At 40.6% G+C, this 23,665-nt stretch overlaps 1 protein-coding gene across 2 annotated transcripts in view; it reads right to left on the bottom strand.

Annotated features, from left to right (window-relative positions):
* Positions 1-23,402, bottom strand: part of GCK (glucokinase) — a gene marked incomplete at both ends in the record, with an annotated part of 52,516 nt that extends 29,114 nt beyond the window's left edge. For both annotated transcript variants that reach the window (XM_081286460.1, XM_081286461.1), the window contains one exon: positions 23,358-23,402. In XM_081286460.1, the coding sequence (XP_081142586.1) occupies positions 23,358-23,402 (45 nt within the window). The remainder of the gene's footprint in view (positions 1-23,357) is intronic.
* Positions 23,403-23,665: the final 263 nt, after the last annotated feature.

The following is a 23,665-nucleotide window of genomic DNA, read 5'->3' as shown; positions in this document are numbered from 1 at the left end:
AATAGAGAATAGAAAAACAATACAGAAAAATTAGTAAGACCAAAAGTGGCTCTTTGAAATGGTCAACAAAATTGACAAAACTTTATCTAGATTATGATGGGGGAGGGGAGAACTCAAATTACTGAAATTGTAAGTGAAAGAGTAGACATTATTATCAACTTTACAGAAATATAAAGAATTATAAAAGTATACTTTGAACCACTGTAATTACTGGAAAAGTTCTGAAAACATATGAACTACCAAAAGTAATTCAGGATGAACTAGAAAATCTGATTAGACTAATAACAAGTAATAAAGAAATTGAGTAAGTAATTAAAACTCTATCAACAAAGAAAATCCCAGATGACTTCACTGGTGAATTCTACTAAACATTTAAAAAAGAATCAACTCCAATCCTCTCAAACTCCTCCAAAAAAACTGAAGAGAAGGAACACTTCTTGATTCATTCTACAAGGTTAGCATTGTTTTGATATTGAAGCCAGGCAATGACACTATAAGAAAACTATAGGCCAACTCCCTCATGAATCTAGATGCAAAAATTTTCAATAAAATGCCAGCAAACAAAATTCTTCAGCACATTGAAAGAATTATATATATCATGATCAAGTAGAATTTATCCCAGCAGTGCGAAGGTGACTCAATATACAAAAATCAATCCATTATTAGAATAAGAGAAAGAAACTACATGATCATATCAACCTATTCAGAAAAAGCATCTGACAAAATCCAACACTGTGTCACGATCAAAACACTGTAGAGCTGGGCCCAGTGAAACCCATCTGTAATCCCAGTGATTCAGGAGGCTCAGGCAGGAGGGTCACAAGTTCAAGGCTGGCCTCAGCAATTTAGTGAGAACCTCGGCAACTTAATGAGATTCTGTCTCAAAATAAAAAAGAAAAAGGCTGAAGATGCATACAGTTGTAAAAAGCCCTTTACCTCTCAGTTCAATCTCCAGCACACTTGTGACCACACACACACACACACACACACACACACACACACACACATAATCCCTAGAAGGAAATTTCCTCAACATGATAAAAGTAATACGTGAAAATTCCACAGTTAACAACATACTCAGACTTAAAATTTTCTTGCATAAGACCAGGAACAAAACCACTTTTTCCACTTCTATTCAACAAAATATGCAATTTCTAACCCGAGCAATTAGGGAAGGAAAATGGGTAAATTGGAAAGTGCTATGGTCTGAATGTTTGTGCCCTCTCAAAATTCATGTGTTAAATGCTAATATCAAATGTGTTGGTGTTAGAAGGTGGGGCCTTAAGGAGGTAATTAGTTAATTCACAGGGGCAGAGTCCTTTGAATGGGATTAGTGCCTTATAAATGAAGCTCAGAGAGCTTTCTTGCCCTTTCCATTATGCAAGGCAAGGGCACAGCATAAACTTGACTTGAAGAATGATGGGCTCTACAATTCACAATAGCTAAGCTGTGGAACCAACCTAGATGCTCTTCAATAGATGAATGGATTTTTAAATGTGGCATATATATATATATATATATATATATATATATATATATATATATATACTACAGAATATTACTCAGCACTAAAAGAGAATAAAATCATGGCATTTGTAGGTAAATGGATGCAGTTGGAGAAGATAATGCAAAATGAAGTTAGCCAATCCCCAAAAAACAAATGGTGAATATTTTCTCTGATATAAGGTGACTGACTCATAGTGGGATAGGGAGAGGGAGCATGGGCATGTTTTATTTTGATGCCTTAGGAATTTCACTTGAGTGACCTCTAGTTTAGCTGTCTGTGTGGGTCACAGATGGCACAGTACAAGATATATATGAGAAATTCAATAAGGACATAGAGATATTGAAAAAGAAACAAACAGAAATCTTGGAAATGAAAGACACAATTGTCAAATAAAATGTTCAGATAAAAGTCTTTCTAATAAAGTAGATAATGTCTCAGACAGAATCTCAGAGCTGGAAGACAAAGTAATCAGCTTTGAACATTCAGGCAGTATTAAAGAAAATAAGAACCAGATGCAGTGACACATGCCTGTAATCCCAGCTACTCAGATGATGGGGCAGGAGAATCTTATGTTTGAGGCCAAGCTTGGCAACTCAGCAACTTAGAGACACTCTGTCTCAAAAAGGTTGAGGGTAGAGGGGCGGGGGACGTGGCTCAGTGGTAAAATGCCTCTGTGTTCAATCACCAGCACCAAAAAATAAAAAATTAAGAAAGAAAATAAGTAACCATGACCAGAATATACAAGAACTGTGGGACAATATTAAGAAACCAAATTTAAGAGCTGTTGGAATAAAATAAGGTTGTGAGTTGCAGGCTAATATCAAGGATAAACTCTCCAGGAATATAATAACAGAAAAATTTCCAAACCTTAAAATGAGATAAACATCCAGTTACAGGAGGCATTCAGAACCCAAACAGACAAGACCAAAAAAGACATCTCCATGACACATTATAATTATTAACATACAGAACAATAATAGAATTTTTAAAGCTTCAAGAGAAAACATCAGGTTACATCTTTGAGGCAAACCAATCAGAATTACTTGTGATTTCTCAGCACAAACTTGAAAACCAAGGAGGGCTTATAAAGATGTGTTTCAAGACTTGAAAGAAAATAGCTGTCAACCAAGATTTCTTTATTCAACAAAGCTATTCTTCAGAATTGAAGTAGAAATATACACCTCCAAGATAAGTGGAAATCAAAAGAATTAATGACCACTAAGCTCCACAGAATATACTTAAGAAAATACTATACACAGAAAAAATTAAAACAGACCACAGAGCTCGAGAACAGATAAATCTCATTTGAAGAGAAGCTAAGCAAATGAGAAACAGGACCAAATTAAACATTAGAAATAAATCAAAATGGCAGAAATAAATATCTGTCTATAATAGCATCAAATATAAATTGTCTGTCTGATTAAAAGACAGAATCCCCCAATGATACATTGTTTGCAAGAGACTCATAGGCAAAGACAATCATAGGCTCAAAGTAAAAGGATTAAAATTGATATATCATAAAAAATTATATATCATGCAAATTGAGACTGAAAACAATCACAAGCAAGTATTCTCATGTTTGACAAAGCAGACTTCAAGCCAAAATTAAATCAGAAGAACAAATAAGGCCAAAGAAACAAACAATGCAACAAGTAGAATACTTGCCTTCAGTGGTAGAGCACTTGCCTAGAATGTGTGAGGCACTGTGTTTGATCCTTGGCACCACAAAAATAAATAAGTAAACAAGTAAGTAAATAAGTAAGTAAAATACAGGTATTGTGTCCATCTACAACTAAAGATTTTTTTGAAAAGATATAATGATAGCAAATATTTATGCCCAAACATTGGTGCACTTAATTACATAAAACAGACACTACTTGAATAAAACACCAGATAAACACCAGTACAATAATACTGGGTTATTTCAACACACCACTCTCAGTAATAGATAGGTCATCCAGAAAAACTCAGTAAAAACTCTTCAGACCTAAAAAAATATTATAAATCAAATGAACCTAACAAACATCTATAGACAATAGCCAAATTTGCTTTCTTTTTAGCTGCTCATGGAACCTTTTCTAAAATAGACCATAATTTAGGACACAAAGCAACTCTTGGGAAATCCAGAAAACTTTAATACCTTGCATCTTATCTGATCATAATGGAATAGAAATCAATACTCACCCCACCCTCCACCCCCCCAAAAAACTTTAGAAACCATGTGAACACATGGAGATTGAACAATATACTTATGAATGAAGAATGGGTGTTAGAAGAAATCAGAGGACAAACTTAAAAATTCTTAGAGTCAAATGAGAATCATGATACAACATACCAGAACCTCTGGAAAATTATTAAGGCAGTTCTAAGAGGAAAGTTTATAGCTATGAATGCCTACATAAGAAAATCAGAAAGATTCCAAAAAAGCAATCTAATGATATATCTCAAGGTCCTCAAAACACAAGGAAAAACCAATTCCAAAACCATCAGAAGGAAGAAAACAATTAACATCAGAGCTGAAATCAATGAAACAGAGAATAAAAAAATAATACAAAAAGGATCAACAAAATAAAGAGTTGGGTCTTTCAAAAGTTAAATAAACCCTTAACAGAACTAACTGAGAGAAAGAGATGATTCAAATTAATAAAATTATAGATAAAAAAGGAGAAATCACCACAGACATCACAGAAATCCAGAGGATTCTTAGGGACTCTTTTGAAAACTTATACTCCAATGAATTGGAAAACCTAGAAGAAATGGATACAGTCTTAGACACATATAATCTGCCAAAATTGAACCTAGAGGATACAAAAAACCTAAATACATTCTAATGATGAGATAAAATCAGTAATAAAGTCTTCCAACAAAGAAAATCCTGGAACAGATGAATTCCCAGCTGAATTCTACCAGACCTTTAAAGATTGACCTAATGTCAATTTTCCTCAAATTATTCCATGAAACATAAAGGGGACACTTTCAAATTCATTCATGAAACTAGTATCATCTTGATACCAAAACCAGATAGGAACACATCAATTAAAAAAAAAACTACAGACCACTATCCTTGATGAACTTAGATGCAAAAATCCTTAATAAAATATTAGCAAATCATATTCATCAACATATTAAGAAAATTACATCATGACCAAGTTGATTTTATTCTAGAGTTGCAAGGATTGTTTAACATATGCAAGTGAATAAATGTCATTTATTAAATGAATAATTAAGACAAAATTAACATGGTCATCTCAATAGAAACAGAGAAATCCTTTGTCAAAACTCAGCACCCATTCATGATAAAAACACTGAAGAAACTATAGGGATAGAAGGAACTTATCTCAACATCATAAAGCCTATATATGACAAACCTAAAGCCAATATCAAGTGAATGGACAAAACTGAAAGCATTATTTAAAAATCTACAAGACAAGGATGTCCATTTTCAACCACTCCTATTTGATATGGTACTAGAAATTCTAGCCAGAGCAATTAGGCAAGAGAAGAAAATAAAAGAGATAAAAAATTAGGAAAGGAAGAAGTCAAATTATCACTGTTTGCAGATGATATATCCTATACTTAGAAGATCCAAAAAGGTCTACCACAAGACCTTCACCTAATAACAGATCCATAAAAGTATCAGGTTACAAAACCAACATACAAAAGTCAATAGCTTTCCTGTTTACCAATAATAAATCTGCTGAGAAAGAAATCAAGAAAACAATCCTATTCACAATAGCTTCAAAAAATTAATAAAATATCTAGCAATAAATCTAGAGCACCTAAAAGGTAAAAGACCTCTAAAAATGAAAATTATAGAATGTTAAGAAAGAAACTGAAGAAGACACAAGAGGATGGAAAGATATCCTATGTTCATGAATAGGCTGAATTAATATTGTTAAAATGGCCATACTAACAAAAGCAACATACAGATTCAATGCAATGTCCATCAAGATATCAATGACATTTTTCATAGAACTAGAGAAAACAATTCTAAACTTCATTTGGAAAAATAAAAAATCCAGAATAGCCAAACGAATTCTAAACACACACACATACACACACACACTCACACACACAGCATTTCTGGGGTTATCACAATACCTGACTTCAAATTATACATACAATGGAAAGCTATTTATCTATGAATTTGCCTGGAGAAGCAGGCAACCCCCATATCTAGTACCCACGATACAGCCTGATCCCCAAAGCCAGACCAGAGTCAAGTAGCATCTTTCTGTGCCCCTCACCTCCCTCCAGGCCCTGCTGAAATTCTGTGACTGGAACAGTGAGATCATGCTTCAAAACAAAACATCAAAAGCGTTGCAGATGTAGTTCAGTGGTAGAGTTCCCCTGGGCTCAAACCTTAGTACCAAAAAAAAAAAAAAAAAAAAAAAAAGTGAATTCACAGAAACAGAAAGCAAAATAGTGGCTACTAGGGACATGGGGATGGGGGAATGGGGAGTTACTGAGTTTCTGAATGGGATGATGAAATTGTTTTAGAAACAGGGGTGATAGTTGCACAATATTTTGAATGTACTTAATACCTCTGAATGGTACCTTAATGGTACCTTAATACCTCACCCCAATACTGGGGATTGAACCCAGAAGTGCTCTACGACTAAGGTATATCTGCAGCCCTTTTATATTTTATTTTATTTTGAGGCATGCCTCACTAAGTTGCCTAAGCTAGTCTCAAACTTGCAATCCTCCTGCCTCAGCCTCCCAGTTGCTGGGATTTATAGGTGTTTGCCACCATGCCTGGCTCTGAATTGTACATTTTAAATGGTTATAATAGCAAATTTTATGGTACACATATTTCATCCTAAGTTTAAAAAGGAGGATGACTAACAAGCTGGCCTATTTTCAGAGTAAAAGCAAATTTTTTCCTTCTTCAAATGGAATTGCCACTCAATCACACTTGTGTGTTCCACTCATTCAACACTATTTACTGTGCCTTGCATAGTTGCAGACACTACATGGACAGAATTAGAGTAGGTAATTAATTCTGGATTCTTTCAAAATTAAACATAAGCCTAAGGAAACTTCTGGCAAGGGCCATTCAGAAATCTCAGTAAACAAAGAGACTCAATGCTATAGTGAAGATTAATTTGAAGGGACTGTTCACCTTAATCTTGTTTCAGATGCCTTAAAGTCCCCACCAGTAAGTTAAGGAAGCATAGGGACTAACAAAAAAATAAATAAAGTGGGCATAAAAACCAATCTAGGAGAGAATTTTGGTGGTAGTTATTGGTACATTTTGCTCCCCATGAGCAAAGAGATGAGATGCCTACTAAATTTTTAAGAGGAAAATCCCACAAGCTTGGCTTGAAAAAGCCTTTGAGTGTTCAAGCCACAAAGTAATTCTTGGGCTCTCCAAAACTTACCAGGTGGAAGTAGACTGTGGAAGGATAGTCTGAACTTCAGATCATCATGTAGGTGGTAGTAAAAGGATCTCCCAAAATGTGGGGCTGAGGCTGCAGAGGACAGTGGACATTTGAGTTCACTGTGGAGGTAGATCCAGATTCCTCTCAAGAAACAAGCTCAATCTGGCAAGGGAGGGGGGGTTCTCCTGCCTGTTAAGTGATATTTTTATCATTGCTATGGAAGCATTTTGTTTCCCATCCTTTCTCTTATTAAATGGAAGATTTTTTTTGGGGGGGGGTGGAGTGCTGGATACATCCGTCGTCCTTTTTATAATTTGAGAAAGGTTGTAAATTATTAAGGATCTTGCTAAGCTGCTGAGATTGGCCTCAAACTTGTGATCCTCCTGCCTCTGCCTCCCATGTGCCACCATACAAAGCCAAATGGGTTTTTTAAAAGAAGATACTGTTATAATTTGAACCTTAAGTAAGCACCAAAGTTCTCATGGTAAAGTTTTATTTCCCAGGGTGGTGCTATTGGGAGGTGCTGCATCTTTAGAAAGCATGGTCTGGAGGGAAGCCTTTAGGTCATTGAAGGTATATCTTTAAAGGGGATTTTATGAACCCAGTCTCTTCCTCTTCCTCTCTCTTTTGCATTCCATCCATGAAATGAGCAATTTTGCTTAACTCTGTGTATTTTTATTATGATGTGCTGCTGCAGGCCCAAAGAAATGGGGCTAATTGATCATAAACTAAAACATAAAACCATGAGTCAAAATAAACCTTTTCTCTTTATAAGTTTCTCTTTATAAGTTCTCTTTATAAGTTGATTATGGAAAGCTAGACACCCTGCCCATAATTCTCTTTTCCATGGTGGTTGGGTGACTCATTTTTAATTCACAAAATAGCATTATTTGAGAACTTCTTCTTGCCCCCCATCTTAGACTTTGTCTTGGATGCAGAGACTGCATAAGGGGTTGTGTATTCTGTGTGTAAGAAGGAAATACATGGGTGTGGGAGGCCAACCTTATGGGTGACTGAGTTACACTCCCCAGCTGGGTGCTGAGGCGCTCAGTCACAGAAATGGGTGTGTCTTGCTACAGCCCCATGGGTGAAGCTATGCTCACCTGTTCCTTTGTAATATAACCCCTTGCCCTGTTTAGGATAGAATCTTCCATGGAAGTGCCTTGTGTGTGTCCCCTTCTCTTACTGTGCCCTTGGGTGTGGCCTACCCAGGTGTCAGTCAACCTGCTGACAGTGGACATCATGAAGACAGACTCAGCCCCCTGAAACCTGACTCCTTGCCTCATTTGAATAGCTTCTCCTCGATAAAAGGGGTCAGCGCGTGCTCTCGCTCTCTCTCTTTCTGCAGACCCTTAAGGTCAGAGGAGCTGTCACAGCGACCCCAAAGAAAAAGGTATTTGTGTCTCTTGTGTGGTTATTTCGTGCAGCCCAGTTAGCTCAGTTTAACTAGAGTGACCCCTGAGCCTTTTAGTCGTGAGAACAGAAACCCGGAACATGGGTATGTGGATTGAGGCACATGGTGGAGTGGACTGTGGAAGAGGTTGCTAGCTGTGGACCCAGATCCGTGACATTTTTTCCCCACTGTGATTGCAATGCTGAGCACCTGGATGGCAAGCTTCTGTGTTTTTCTTCCTCCCTTGAAGTGAGATGGATCTATTCATGATAGTTTATCTGTATTGTCAACTTGACTGGATTAAGAAATGCTTAAGATTAAAAGGTTTCTGGGTTTGTCAGTGAGGGTGTTTTAGGAATGATTGGCATGTGGAAGAATGAAGAATCTGATGTAGATACAAACTTGATTCTTCTTGAGAAGGTGCTTTGATTGCTGCTGTGAGTGCCTGAGGACATCAGAGTCCAGCTCCTACACTCTTCCAGAATTAACACAGAAATTGGTACCAGAAGTGGGGTCACTGCTGTGACTAAATAAACCATGTGGGTTGGAAGCATTTGGAACTCATTTGTGGGAGGAATTTGGAAAAGTTTGGAGATGCAGACTGGTGAAAACTTAGAATATAGTAAGCAGACCTTAATGGGCAATTTTGGTGGGAACTGAGAAGACCAGAATGCTGATAGGAATATGAACAGTAAGGATTAGGCTCATGATGGTTTTAGAGGAACAGAAAAGCTCTATTGAAACTTGGACCAGAGGACACTCATATTACATTCTGGCAAAATTGTCTACATTTTGCCCATGATCTGAGACTTTCTGTGAGGCTGAACTTAAAGTGATGGATTATTTAATCTGGTGGAAGAAATTTCAAGGCAGCACAACATTCAGGCAGTACATGTACATTGCTAGTGGCTTTTAGCCAAGTTTATTGAGAGGAGCAGAAAGCATAGTGAAAAGATTTGAAAAACTTGCAATTTGACCAGAAAAGTGAGTGTAAAGCAAATAACAACAAAAGTTAGTGAGTATAAAGCTGGGGCCAAGAAAGTTATGGTTGTTTAAAATTTTACAGGCACTAAAGAGTTGCTAAGTGATTTGTAAATAGGAGAGACAATGGGAAAGATGGCTTGAGGGTGTCTCTGGTCTTGGCAAGGACATACATATTGTATATTCAAGGGTGTAGATGTAAAAATTCCTTTGAGAAAAGACCATGGGGGGCAGCCTGCTTGCACAGAGTGGCCTAGGAAGTTGTTTGATCATGCTTGGCTACTAAGGCACTCAGAAGCCCCGAAACCATGGTTCCAGGAGGCCTGGCTACTGCCCAAGATGGCAACACACTTTGGCATCATCCGCATGGGGCTGTTTTACAGGAATGCAGGACACTGGATGGAGTCAAGGGATTATGGAGACTTCCACTGAGGTTTGTTTTGTGTTTTTGTACTGCAGATTGAACCTCGGGTCACTTAACCACTGAGCCACATCCCCAGACCTTATTTTTTTTTTTTTGAGACAGGTTTTTGCTAAGTTGCTTAGGGCTTTGCCAAGTTGTTGAGGTTGGCTTTGACTTGTGATCTTCCTGCCTCAGCCCTTTGAGTCGCCAAGATTATAGGTGTGAGCCACCACATCTGGCTTCCGCTGAGATTTTGAAGGAAAGTCTGGGAGGGCAGGCAGAGCGTAGCAGGGTCAGAATCCCTATAGGCAGCCCCTGAGAGGGCAATATGTGAAGATATGTAAAGAAAACTGAAGGTGCCAAGGATTTCCTGAAACATGGAATGTCTACTGAGGAAATCTGCAGCAATCAAGCAGAAACAATCCAAGGGAGAGTCCATGTGGGCTCAGGACGTCATGAGCCCCAGATGTTAGATGTGGAACTACAGGACTTATTTGCTCAACTGGATTTCTCTCTTGCTTTGGTACTATCCTGTCTTTCTATACCCCTATATCTACCTTTTTGAATGGAAATATTTACTCTACCATCATATATTGAGTATATGTAACTTGCTTTTGATCTTTACAGGTGCTCATAGCTAAGAGTTTGCCTCGAGTCTCAGATGAGATTTTGGATTTGGACTTTTGGGAAATGCTGAAACTGTTAAGATTGTGGGGGTGCTTGGAAATGAATTAAATATATTTTGCACTGTGAGGTGGGCATGAGATTTTGGGGGCCAGGAACAGAATGTTATGGTTTGTATCTAAGGTAATCCCTGAGAATTCATGTGTAAAACAATGCAGGAGTGTTCAGAGGAGATATTGTTAAATTATGAGAGCTGCAACACAATCAGTGGATTAATCCATTTGCTAGATTAATAATTTGAATGAATTAATGGGTGGTAATTGTAGGCAGGAAGGGCATGACTGGAGGAAAGAAGTAGGTCACTGGGGCATTTTGTCCCTGATGAACAGAGCTCTCTGCTTACTAGCTGTCGTGTCCTGACCTATCTTCCTCTGCCACTCACTTCTATCATGTTTTCTGCTTCATCTTGGGCCCAAAGCAATGGAATCAGCCAAGTATGAACTGAACCTCTGAAACCATGAGCCAAAATAAAATTTTCCTTTTCTAAATTGTTCTTGTCAAGTCTTTTGGTCATAGCAATGCAAAGCTAACTAAAACACCATTGAATATGAGTGGAAATGATATATACCATTTGGGGGTTCAGGCACTAAAGAAGAGAGTAACTCTTTCACACTTTTTTCCTGACTAGATGCAGATAATGACTCAACTTTAGGGGATGAGTGGAGCCATTAAAATGGAATGGAAGGAGACTGGATTCCTAAATGACTCTATAGGGGAGAATCTCCCAGCTGATGAAGACCTACATTTGATTGTTGTGGGAAATACAATTCTATGTGGTATTGGTTTCAGTGTATTTGTTATAGCAACAAAGTGTGCCCTTATAAACTCAGAATGAATGCATTAGTGAACAAAAACGAGTTGGAAGGGAATACAAGATGACTCATTCCTTCAACATTATTGAGTACCTAGTTCATGCTCAGTCTGCGTTTATGAAAGTGACTAGTTTTTCTTTTCTTTCTTTTTGTTTTTCGAAGTTCTTAAGGAAGGTATGTTCAGAAAAATATGGAACTCTTCATGAGTTTGCATGTCATTCTTGCACAGGAGCTATGCTAATCTCTCTCATTCCAATGTTAGAATACTTGTTGTTTGCTTCAGTCAGCTTTTTCAATGTTGTGACCAAAATACCTGACAAGAACAATTAGAGGAGGAAAAGTTTATTTCAAGGTTCATGGTTTCAGAGGTCTCAGTCCTTAGAAAGTTGGTTCCATTCCTCATGGCTCCAGGTGAGGCAGCACATCACAACAGAAGAGTGTGTGGTAGCTCAGGACATCACACCAGGAGGGAGGGAGGGAGGGAGGGAGGGAGAGAGAGAGAGAGAGAGAGAGAGAGAGAGAGAGAGAGAGAGAGAGAGAGAATACTCCACTCTTCAGAGACAAAATACATATCCCAAACCCACACCCACAATGACCCACCTCCTCTAGCCACACCCTGCCTGCCTATAGTTATCACCTAGTTAATCCCTATCAGGGGATTAATGCATTGATTAGGTTAAGAGTCTCATAACCCAATCATTTCACATCTACGTTTTCTTGCATTGTCTCACATAGAAGCTTTTGTGGGACACCTAATAGTTAACCCATAACACTGTCAAAGTGAGCACAGTGACTAGGGTTTAGCTTACCATCTAGCAGAAGAGACAAAAGACTTAATAAAAACTGAAATTGGCAAAGCTACAGGGACTTTTAGGAAACATAAAAGAGATTAATATATTTTTCTGGAGATTTTTGCTTTTTTCAGAAAATTTCCTATAGGCTGTAGTACATGAGTGAGAAGCACATTTCAGATGGAGGTCCCTAAAGACAGTGTCAAAGTGGCTGGAGAGATACCAATGTTTCAGGTGGCTCAGACTTGGCACATGAGGCTTGACTAAGGATTAGCAATGAACAAAAGGGCAACCCAAAATTTTGTGCACTTGGAAAGGGAAAAGTACTTCTGTAAGTAGCATTTGGGCCAAAGAGGGACACAGCATTGGATTATAGACCCTTTATAAGTGAATGACCATGAGTGTACTGAATAGAAAACATATGTATAATAGACATAGCAATGCTTAAGTAACATTTTCATCCTCATATGCACTTGCTAGAAACTAAATGGGAAATCAATGAGCAAAGGATTCTCTCAAGATGCTGAAAGCTTGAACATAAAGAAGATAAAATAAATAAAACAAAAATCAGAATAAAGGAATCAGTAATGATAAAAGTAGAAACTATTTGTATTTATATAGAAAATATACTAACAAAACAACAGTAGCTGGGCACAGTGGCGCATGTCTGTGATCCCAGGGACTCAAGAGGCGGAGACAGGAGGATGGAGAGTTCAAAGCCAGTCTCAGCAATGGCCAGGCACTAAGCAACTCATTGAGACCCTGTCTCTAAATAAAATACAAAATAGGGCTGGGGATGTGGCTCAGTGGTCAAGTGCCCCTGAGTTCAACCCCCAGTTACCCCTGCCCACACACACAAAAAAAACAAACAGTAAAATTGATTAAGAAATCTCAAAAAAAAAAAAAGCAAAAAAAAAAAAAAAAAAAAAGAAATCTCAAACCCAGTTCTTTAAAAAAACCAATAAAATAGATAATCACTTGGTAACTGATCAAGGATAACAGAAAATACACAAATAAACAACTTCAGGAATGAGGAAGGGACTTAATTATAGATATAAGGAAGGCTGAAAAATATATGAGTTATATCTAAGACATCAATGCATTTTATTTATTTATTTATTTTTTTAAAGAGAGAGTGAGAGAGACAGAGAGGGAGAGAGAGAGAGAATCCCAATATTCATTCATTTATTTTTTTTTTTTTTCAGTTCTCGGCGGACACAACATCCCCCTTTGCACTTGGTGCTGAGGATCGAATCCGGGCCGCTTGCATGCCAGGCGAGCGCGCCACCGCTTGAGCCACACCCCCAGCCCAGACACCAATGCATTTTAAAAATATAGAGGAAAAGGAAGATTTTCAGATAACATAAATTTTCAAAATTGACTTAGGAAGACAGAAAAAACCTGAATATGTGGATAACAACAGAAAAATATTATTAAGTGTAGAAGAACTTTCTCCTTACAAGAACACCAAATCAGCTAGTTTTTTAAAAAATATGTGCCTGTTTTGGCTGGATTACTAAATAAGGGGATGACACCCAGCATCTTGGGAGACTGAGGCAGGAGGATCACGAGTTCAAAGCCAACCTCAGCAAAAGTGAGGTGCTAAGCAACTCAGTGAGACCTTGTCTCTAAATTAAAATACAAAGTAGAGCTGGAGATGAGGCTCAGAGGTTGAGTGCCTCTGAGTTCAATCACCAGTACCAAAATAAATAAATAAGGGATGACAGACAGGCTCTGTTGGCTGTCAGGGAATATGTGTGAGGGATGTGGAGTCAGGACACTGACAGAGGGGGCTGGGAGAATAATGATTTTAATATGCATGTATTCAGAATGTTCCTTGACTTACAACAGCTGGACTTTTGACTTTTCAACTTTATGGTGGTATAAAAGTGATACACATCCAATAGAAATTGTACTTCAAATTTTTATTTTTCATCTTTTCCCTGGGTGAGTGGTACAATCCTTTGTCATAATGCTGGGCAGTTGCAGGTACCACCACAGCTTCCAATGCATGATCATGATGAGGAACAACTGAGACTATAGTGTGCTGTGTTGCTCAATTATGATGGGTAGAATAGGTATGGTAAATGCATTTTCCACCTATGATGGGTTTACTAGGATGTAACCCCTGTCAAGGAGAATCTGTACTCTGTGCCAGACACTGTCTTAAACTTTTTATGTGGACTAATTTATTTGATCCTCAAGACTTCTTTATGAAGTATCTTTATTTTCCTCAGTGAGGTCCTTATGTTGCAGAGAGATAAAATAATTTAGTTACTCTTCTCAGCTTCACTAATATGAAGTTTAAACCCTGAACCCTGTTTCTAAGGCCCACTCTGAAACACTGAGTTATCCTGATTCTGAGAGTTAGAGGAGGGACAGATAAGCTGAACCATCATAGCAGAGGGAGTGGTGATGGATGAAGGATTCTGGGGCATAGATCATGGAAGTAGAGAGTGTGGACAGAATTCATAGTAATGAACATAGACTCAGGCCCAGGGTGCTCATCAGGATCTATGTAGAGCCACACACCCATTAGCAAGTACATACATGACAAAATGCCTTATACAGAACAAAAAATTCAATAAAATGACAAGAAACCAATTAACAAATAAACAAACTCACCAAAGAATGCTCACCATAGATACAAAAATATATACAGCATCATTGGTCAAAAAGAGAAATGTAAATTAAAACCACAATTATGTACTACTACACACAGTTCAGAATGGCTACCATTTAAAAGATGGGAAAAACCAAGAGTTGGGGAACATGTGTGTGGAGCAACTAGAATCTTTAAACATTTCTGGTGTTTGGCAATTTCTTCTTCAGTCAAATATACATTTACCATACAATACTATTCCAGACATTTATCTTTCCAAAATGAAGACTCACATATGTATTGGAATGTTTACAGAAGCCTCCTTCATGATAGCCAAAGCCTGAAAACAACCCAACTGTAGACACACATTGCTCAGCAGTAGGCAGGGAGAAGACTAATATACTCCTGATCTATGCAAAGCCCATGCCAAGGGAAAGAAGCCACACACAGGAGTTCTGTACATGATGATTCCACTTATAGAGAATTCTGGGAAAGGTCAAAAAATAAAAGGGAAAGCAAACAGATCAAGTGTTTCCAAAGGGGTGGGCCTGAGGGGATTTGGGGGTCATAGAAATATTGTCTTGGTGGTGATGACTGTTATATCACCATATACATTTGACAAAGATCATCAAACTGTGTGCTTAAAAACAGATTTTTTTTCTACCAGGGATTGAACCCAGGGACACCTAACCACTGAGCCACATCCCCACTCCTTTTTATTTTCAATTTTGAGACAGGGTCTCACTAAGTTGCCTAGGGCCTTGTTAAGTTGCTGAGGCTAGCTTTGAACTTGGGTTATTCCTGGCTCAGCCTCCCAAGCCTCTAGTATTACAGGTGTGTGCCACTGCACCCAGCAAAAGTGGATATTATTGTGTGGACATTATACCTTAAGCTTTTTTTTTTTTTTTTTTTTTTGATGAAGTTGAAAATACTCAGATGCCAGCAGCTGCCTAGAGAGACTGCAGCCACATCTTTCCCTTTGGGGACAGAGCACTAAGGAACCCATTCTCCAGCTCTCTCTATGGTACTTCAGGCAGAAGACAAGGCTCTGGGGAGCTGGTGGGACTCCTATTAGCCACTACAGATGAGCAATTCATTCCTTGAAAACTTCTGTGTCCACTCCTACAAACCAGATAAGATGCCACTTGATCCCAAAGGATTCGATGAGAAATCCTATTATTCAAATGAGATTTTATTTTGTTATAGGGCCAAGAAGATCTGGTTCCCAGAGGGGAAAACTCTGTTCTCTGTCCAAGAGAGCCAGAACTCCTGAATTCCAGTGTCCTGGACCTCAGGCTACTTCTCCTGAGTGTGGGAGAATAAATATCATGAAAGCAAGGTATCTGGTCAAAATCCAATTTCCTTTCTCAGCCCAAATGTCACTTGGAGACTGTTATGGTTTGGATATAAGATGATCCCCAATAGCTCCCATTTTAATGCAGAAGGTGAAATGACTAGATTATGAGATCTGTGACCTAATCAGTGGATTAATAATTTGAACTGATTACTGTGTGGTAAATGTAGGCAGGTGGAATATGGCTGGAGGTAGTGGGAGTACCTTGGGATTATATAGTTAGTCCTTTGCTCCTCCCACTCTGACTCTGCTTCCCAGTTGCCTTGAGCTGAATAGCTATTCTCTACTATACCCTTCTTCCAGGATACTCTGTCTCATTCAGACCTAGAGCATTGAAGTTGGCCAACCACGAAATGAACCTCTGAAACCGTGAGCCCTAAATAAACTTTTTCTTCTCTAAGTTTTTGTCAGGCATTTTTGTCACAGCAACAAAAATCTGACTAATACAGAGACTGTCACTATTGGAAACCACTTCCCATTTTATTTGTTTAGGGTTAAGTGCCATTGCCATCTTCTAAGAGGCAGATCCCTTGAGAGTAGAACTTGTGGGTCTTCTGCAGGTTCTGAGTCCCAGGGCTGGGTCCATCATGGGCTCTCAATACCCAATAATGATTCTATTATCCAGAGGCCAGTGAAACCTAGAGCCACACCCTGCAGGCAGGCTCAGGCTCACTTTCCTGGTATTCTGTGTTGGAGAGGCCCCTGGGACAGCTCCTGGCCTCTTGAGCTCCTGGGGGTGAGGCAGACACTTTCATATTCCTATGAACCAGTGCTGACTTCCTCCTTGCCCACAGGACTTCCATTCTGCTCAGGGTCAGGTGTCAATATGCCCAGCACCAGGGATGGGCCTGCCTCACCTCATTCCACCTGCATTCATCTGCTAGACCTGGTTTCTGGAGCTTATGGCAATATCTGGCAGCCATGAGAGTAAAGTCAAGAGAATTAGAAGAGCTAACCCAGAGTCCCATATCAGAATGAGAATCATTGCCTCTGGACTATTGATCATACAAGGTAATAAAACCTATTGATGAACTCAGCTTAGTCAGGTATCCGGTACAGCCTATAGCCCTAACTGACACAGTGGTGTTAACCAATCTTCCCTGGACTGTAAGGAAGAGGAGCTCTAAACAGGTCAAGGAGGGCACACAAAGTAGTGACCGTGGATGGGTGGGGTTGGGATCAGGAAAGTAGGTGAATCAGGAGCCTGCAAGGGGAAGCTTCCTGCAAGGTGGTAGAAGCCCTGTGCTATGCTGAAAAAAGGTTAACAACTAGGTCTCCATGGAAAATGCCTGATTGGTGGCCTTTTCTGTTTTCTCTGTTAAAAACACTCTAAACTGACATCATGCAGGGAGGAGCTGAGCACAGACAATACAAGCTTCCCTCCTCATCTATAGCCTTAACCCCAAGATCTGTGCATAAGATCATCCTGAGCCATCTCCCTTCTCCCAGCTTGAGGCTCTCTTGCTGTCTGACTGCCTCCATACCAAGGATTTACTTGACTTGATCTTCCCAACCCAACTGGACCACCTTGCTTAATTCCAAGAGGCTAAAGTTCACAAGGTAACTTGATGCAGTGGTGTGAGCTGTGTCAGAAAGGACTGAAAGGAAGTATCTGTTCTACCTGCTGACTTAGTTTAGCATTGACTGTTCAACTAAACCCAGCCTATGCTGCCCCTCATGGGTTTCCTGAGTGGGTGAACCACACTTGTGACATTTACAGCCATTTTGAAAATGTACAGGACAGCTGATTTTCTGATAGCAGCATTACTCTATAGGAGTAATGGTTTTTTGTTTTGTTTTGTTTTGTTTTTTTGTAGTTGTAGATGGACAGAATGCCTTTATTTTATTGGTTTATTTTTATATGGTGCTGAGGATCGAACCCAATGCCTCACGCAAGCTAGACAAGTGCTTTGCCACTGAGCTACAGCCTCAGCCCAGGAGTAATGGTTTTAAATGAGAAAAAGCATGATGCCTATCCATAAACCCATCTAATTCCCAAATGCCACTAAAGTTCTCTCTAGATACAACAATGCACCAAATATTTCCACGATATAAAACCTTTAAAACATCAACTACCTAATTATTTGATCCTTAAAGAACTCAAGAGTAGATATATCTGTGTATCTATGTAATGATATTGTTCATTGCAAATATTGCAGATGCTGTGGCACCTGCTGGTCCATGGCCCCTCACCAAAGCTCAGGGCTGGCTGCTAACAGGTCATAGCTGGGCTCTTCTTCTGGAACTTGCTCCCTGATCCACAAAGTTGCCTTACAGAGAAATATGTGGGTGGTTAGGTCTTCTGTGGTTGGCAGAGAAAATACAGTATGTCATGCATTATTTGAGATATATATTAAAAAGTTACTTGTTGCATATCTGAAGTTTTCATTTAACTGGGTATCTTGAAAATGTTATGTGCTACATCTGGCAGCTCTAGCCTCTCCCTAGGGACCCCCAATGACTGATGGATGTAGGAGTACAAAAGATGGCCCTGCTTCAGAGAGACTCATATACAATAGGTGTATGAATCCTCATCTTATGCTCTGCTTTTAGAACCTAAAACAGTCAGTACCATAGTGACCCTAGGTGTCAGCCACTGGAGGTGGAACTTTTTTCAGCTGACGACAATGAGGATTACTGGTGGTGAGAGGAGTGCTGATAGTTCCTGGCATGAGGCAGCAGTTGATCATGAAGACCTCACCTGGGGGGAGCTGGGATATGTGGTGCACAGTTGATCTCTGTATCCATGGGTTCTGTGTCCATGGATTCCACCAAACATGTAACAAAAATATTCAGGAGAAATGTGTTTGTACTAAACATGTATATACGTTCTCTTTTCATTATTCCCTACACAGTACAGTGTAACAACTATTTCCATAGCATTTATATTGTGTTGATGTTAAAAGTGACCTATAGATGACTTAAAGTACCCATTAATGTGTGACTTTATGTGACAAAAGGGACTTACTGTCAGACGTGGTTTAATTAAGAACCTAGAATCAAGAGATTATGCTTGATTATTTGGGTGATGCAAATAAGATAGAAGAGGGAGGTAGGAAGGTCAGAGAAGCAGTGATGATGGAATCAGAGATGAGAAGAATACAATACTGCCTTTGAAGATAGAGGAAGGGCCCATGAGTCAAGGAATTCAATCAACCTCTAGAAGTTGGAAAAGGACAGGAAATAGGTTCTTCTCTGGATCCCCCAGAAGGAACCAGTCCTGCTGACACCAACAGATAATTTTCAGTGTCATGGGATTAGGGCAGGAAGCATCCTTCTACCCTGCCCCAGCACTTCAAGAGGCCCTTAGAGCTCTCAGACTTGCTGCTTAGTAAAAGGCTCTAGCTGTTGGGATGGTCCAGAGCAGTGGCAGTGAACCTGTGTGTTGTGGGGGCCATGGAGCCATGCACATGGCTTCAAAATTGAGAGGTCTGGCTCCGTCCCAGTCTGTATTTTCCGTGTGATCTTAGCATGACATTAGTCAACCTTCATTCCATCATCACAGAACCGGGGGAGATGTTCACTTCTTAGAGTAGTTGTGCACAGAGATGAGCTGTGAGAAATCCCCAGGGAGTGGGTCAAGGCTATTGGCACCTGCTGGACCACAAACAACAGAGCTGTAGCCTTTGGTCACTTGAGTGCCCACACCTCAAGTATGTTCAACTCTCCCTCTAACTCAGGTTATCTTCTGTCCCACAGTTAACCACTCTATCAGGAATGTTTCCTTCCTTTCCTTAGCAGCTGATGGAGGAAAACATTGTTTCAATTAGTGACCTGCCAGGGGCCCAGAGAGGCTGAGTGGCAGCCCCTGGACCCCCAATGCTTGTCTGTCTACTGAGGCCCAGCACTTACCTCCCCCAGGGACAGACTCAGGTGCATATGCATATGGGGAGTTCACAGACCTTGTCTGGGGTGCAGAGGGGTCTATCAGCAAGGCCTGGGATGTAGCAACAGTAGCAGGAGCTACAGATAACTAGGAGCTTGAATACCTGGTGGCCTATGGAGATAGAAACAGGAATTGGGAATTCAATGGGTTTGGAGAGACTGGAAAATTTCCCAATGGCCCTGCACCTACTAACAGTTCCTTACTACATTGGCTCTGGCCAATTCTCACCTGTGCCTGAGGCTTCACTGTCATGGGATCCCATAAACATGTACCCCACAGGCACACACGTGCACCTCTGAGTCTCAGGGACACTCCTGGAGCCCAGTGAAGATGAAGCAGAAGTAGCAGCCAAGCTGGCCTCTAGTCCTACTATGGACGGGCCTCAGCCACTCTGGACTTTCAAACAGAGTTGACATTGTTTGCAGTTCTATGAGAAGGAGTGGTAGGAATTTTAAATCTACAGAAAAGCTAAAGATGAATCTAAGAAAAACTCATCTTCATTCTAGTGGACAAGGCCCAGGCCTTGGGAATAGGTATGAAGGAAGGAACATGGTAGCCTACCAGTGTCTGAAGAGGGATGCAGGTGTGTTGTTGCCTGCTTGTTCCCAATAGGTTAAGTGTTCTATTTAGATGACATTCTCAAGTCTGCTAGACTTGGGTCCTGAAAAGATCAAAGTTTGTATCAGGCTCTTGCAGTAGAAATGAGACAGAGGAAGACAGACAGAAGTAGAGAGACACAGAGAGAGAGATAGGCAGAAAGAAATCAACTTTCTTTTTCTAAAGCATCCCATCTATGGTATTGGCATGGCTGCCCAGCTGATCAATATACCTGAATAGTACCTCTTCAGTTTCCTTCTTCAAAAGTGCCATGCTAACAAACATACTTGCTGTGAACTCCTCATCACCCCACCAGGTGATCTGTGGAAAATGTGGGTCACCCAGTTGTTTTTCTGGACCAGCAGAAGGACCACAGTGAAGGGAGAGGAAAATACAGACCAAAAAGTCCTCAAGGCCTAACATTCAGGTCACCTGAAGTGGTGGTCCATCAAGAAATGGAGGAAAATGCCATACGAATGGACCAGAAGTGGTGGGTACTCAGCAGCCATAGCTAGTGGGGAAGGGGCTGTAAGGAATAAGGGCATGTTAGTAGGATCAGGCTGGCCCCTTAGGAGCTGAGGGCCATCTGGGGAATCCACTGGACATGCTGCTTCTGCAGATCATAAAGGAATGACCACAGGCGAGTCCCTGAAGGTCAGTTCAAGCAAGATGGCTGTGCACAGTCAGAGAAACAGAAAGAGCAAAATTGATCTCCTTTAATGCAATCAAAAAAGGAAATGGGCCAAATTTGAGGGGGCACGCCTGTAATCCCAGCAACTTGGGAGGCTGAGGCAGGAGGACTGCAAGTTCAAAGCTCACCTCAGCAACTTAGAGAGGCCCTAAGAAACTTAGGGATACCCCATCTCAAAATAAAAAGGGTTGAGGATGTGGCTCAGTGATTAAGCGCCCCATTTCCTTCTAGGAGCTTGCATAGATTCAACCACAGTTGAAATCTAGGGAACAACTTTGAAAGTGTGAAAAAGATATTGCCTGCTGCTCCAAGTTTAGACCTGGGCTTGAGCAGGGGACAGCACTTCCCAAGGATAAAGAAGTAGACCTTGGGGACCTGGGAAGCTCAGAGAAGACAGATGCTTAAGACAATCCTAAATATAAGTCAGGCTACCCTCAAAAAAAGGGGGGACTGGGGTTATAGCTCAGTGGTAGAGCACTTGCCTTGCATGTGTGAAGCACAGGGTTTGATCCTCAGCACCATGTAAAAATAAATAAATAAAAATATTGTGTCCATCTACATCTAAAAAAAAATTTAAAAACAAAACAAAAAAGAAAAAAAAGGGGGGGGGGGTGAATCCTTGACCAGCCATAGAAGAGGGGAGGGGAATGGGCATTGCAGTTCCACAGCCCTCATCTGACCCTGGGTCCTACTGCATAGTGCCAGAATTAGTGATACTCATTCTATTTTCATTTAGCATTTGCTATTTTGCTCATCATAATTTTTTTGAATTAATATTGATCTTTTAAAAATATTGTGTTAGGGCTGGGGTTGTGGCTCAGTGGTGGAGTGCTTGCTAAGCATGCATGAGACACTGAGTTAAGCCTCAGCACCACATAGAGACAAATAAAATGAAGATATTGTATCCATCTACAACTAAAAAAATATTTTAAAAAATATTGTGATAAAATATCTTGATGGGGCTGGGGTTGTGGCTCAATGGTAGAGTACTCGCCTAGCACTTGTGAGGCCCTGGGTTCAATCCTTGGCACCACATAAAAATAAATACATTAAATAAAGGTATTGTGTCCAACTACAACTAAAAAGTAAATATTTTAAAAAAATATCTTGATGACTGACATTTTGTTACTCCTTTAAAGTTTATTTTTGAGCCCCATGGGGCCTGAAGTCCACAGACCTGGTGAAGACCAGCACTCCCTCCCTGTGGGGCAGAAATGGAAAGGGCATGGGCAGCCCCATACTCTGAGAATCAATACTCAACCAGCCTGAGTTATATCTCACCCCATAAGCTTCTGTGAATGAAGGGGTTTGGGGGCAACTCTTTGAAGTGCATTGTATACACACAAGCATGAAAGCATAGACATGCACACACCATGGTTTCTCCCCCATTTTGGGAAGAGCACCAGATCTCCAGCCCATACACTCAGCTCTCACCACTTTTAGCAATTTCTCTGCTTGCATCAACCAAAAAACATGTTTCCCTTCTCCCCAGATGGCCTGAGGTAGCCCCTTTGGGCATAATCTCTTCTCTAAACTTGGTTGGGCACCTTCCTCTGACTTCACTGTGCAGGCCCTATGACTTGGGCTGGTTGTTTTTCTCCTAACATCATTAGCTTTGCTAGAAGCAGACCAGCGGGGTGTTTATGCTGACCACGTCATTTCACATAGAGGAGGAGAGAAGCCAGAGGAAAACATGCCCAAAGTGACTGAATCCTGCTCACTGATCATGTCTTTCCTCATTCTGATCAGTATCTAGCATGAGAGATGTGGGTGTGTTCTCCCCAACATTTCACAGCAAATGCCCTCTGTCCCACCTTTATCCTTGCTTACTGCTCAACCTAGGGCTGGTTCAGAGAATGCCTGGATCTCTTTGTTGCTGGAAAAACTAACTTCTCTGTACTCCTCAACAGGGAGCCTCAACTCTCAGGATCCTGTAGGTGCTTCCTGTGAGGAAGAGGTGCCTTTGACCTATTATGATGTCTACTGAGTCAAAATCAAGCCCCCAAGCCCTCTAGCTGGGGCTCTGAACTCCCTCCCAGCCTCTCCCCAGTGGAGGCTGCTTTCCAGGCCTCCTGGCAGCCTGACTCCCAGATCACAGGGCCAGTCTAGAAAGCAGGGGCCTTCCTGCCCCACAGGGCACCCCAGCCACGTCTTTAAAGAACCTATATATAAAGCTGATTCCGAGGTACAAACTATTGCAGGTGCCATATGAACCCGAGTGTTGGGTACTCAAAACCAGACATTTCTAAAACTCTTCATAAGGCAGAATTACCTTCTCCTTCTTGGCAGCCTCCATCCTGGCTCTGTCATCCAGCATCTGCACAGCAGCCAGCTCGGGGGAGCTGGGCCCCAGCCTCCTTTCCTACCAGGCTTCCAAAGCAGAGATATCCCAGGCTTCTCCCCAGCACTGAGCACAGCCAGCCCTGGGCCTCTGGGAGAATATGGTCTACCTCAGGTTGCTTTGGGGTTTGAAGTTCAATTACAATTTCCTCCTTTTCATTGTTCTCTTCTGGACTACTCCTTGCTAAGGCCTCATCAGGCCGGGTGTTCTCTAGGCAGGGCCATGGCGTCTCTGAGGCA

The sequence above is a fragment of the Spermophilus citellus genome (assembly GCF_964194105.1).
Source record: "Spermophilus citellus genome assembly, chromosome: 3".
NCBI classification, from domain to species: domain Eukaryota; kingdom Metazoa; phylum Chordata; class Mammalia; order Rodentia; family Sciuridae; genus Spermophilus; species Spermophilus citellus.
This window is presented reverse-complemented; position numbering and strand designations above follow the sequence as displayed.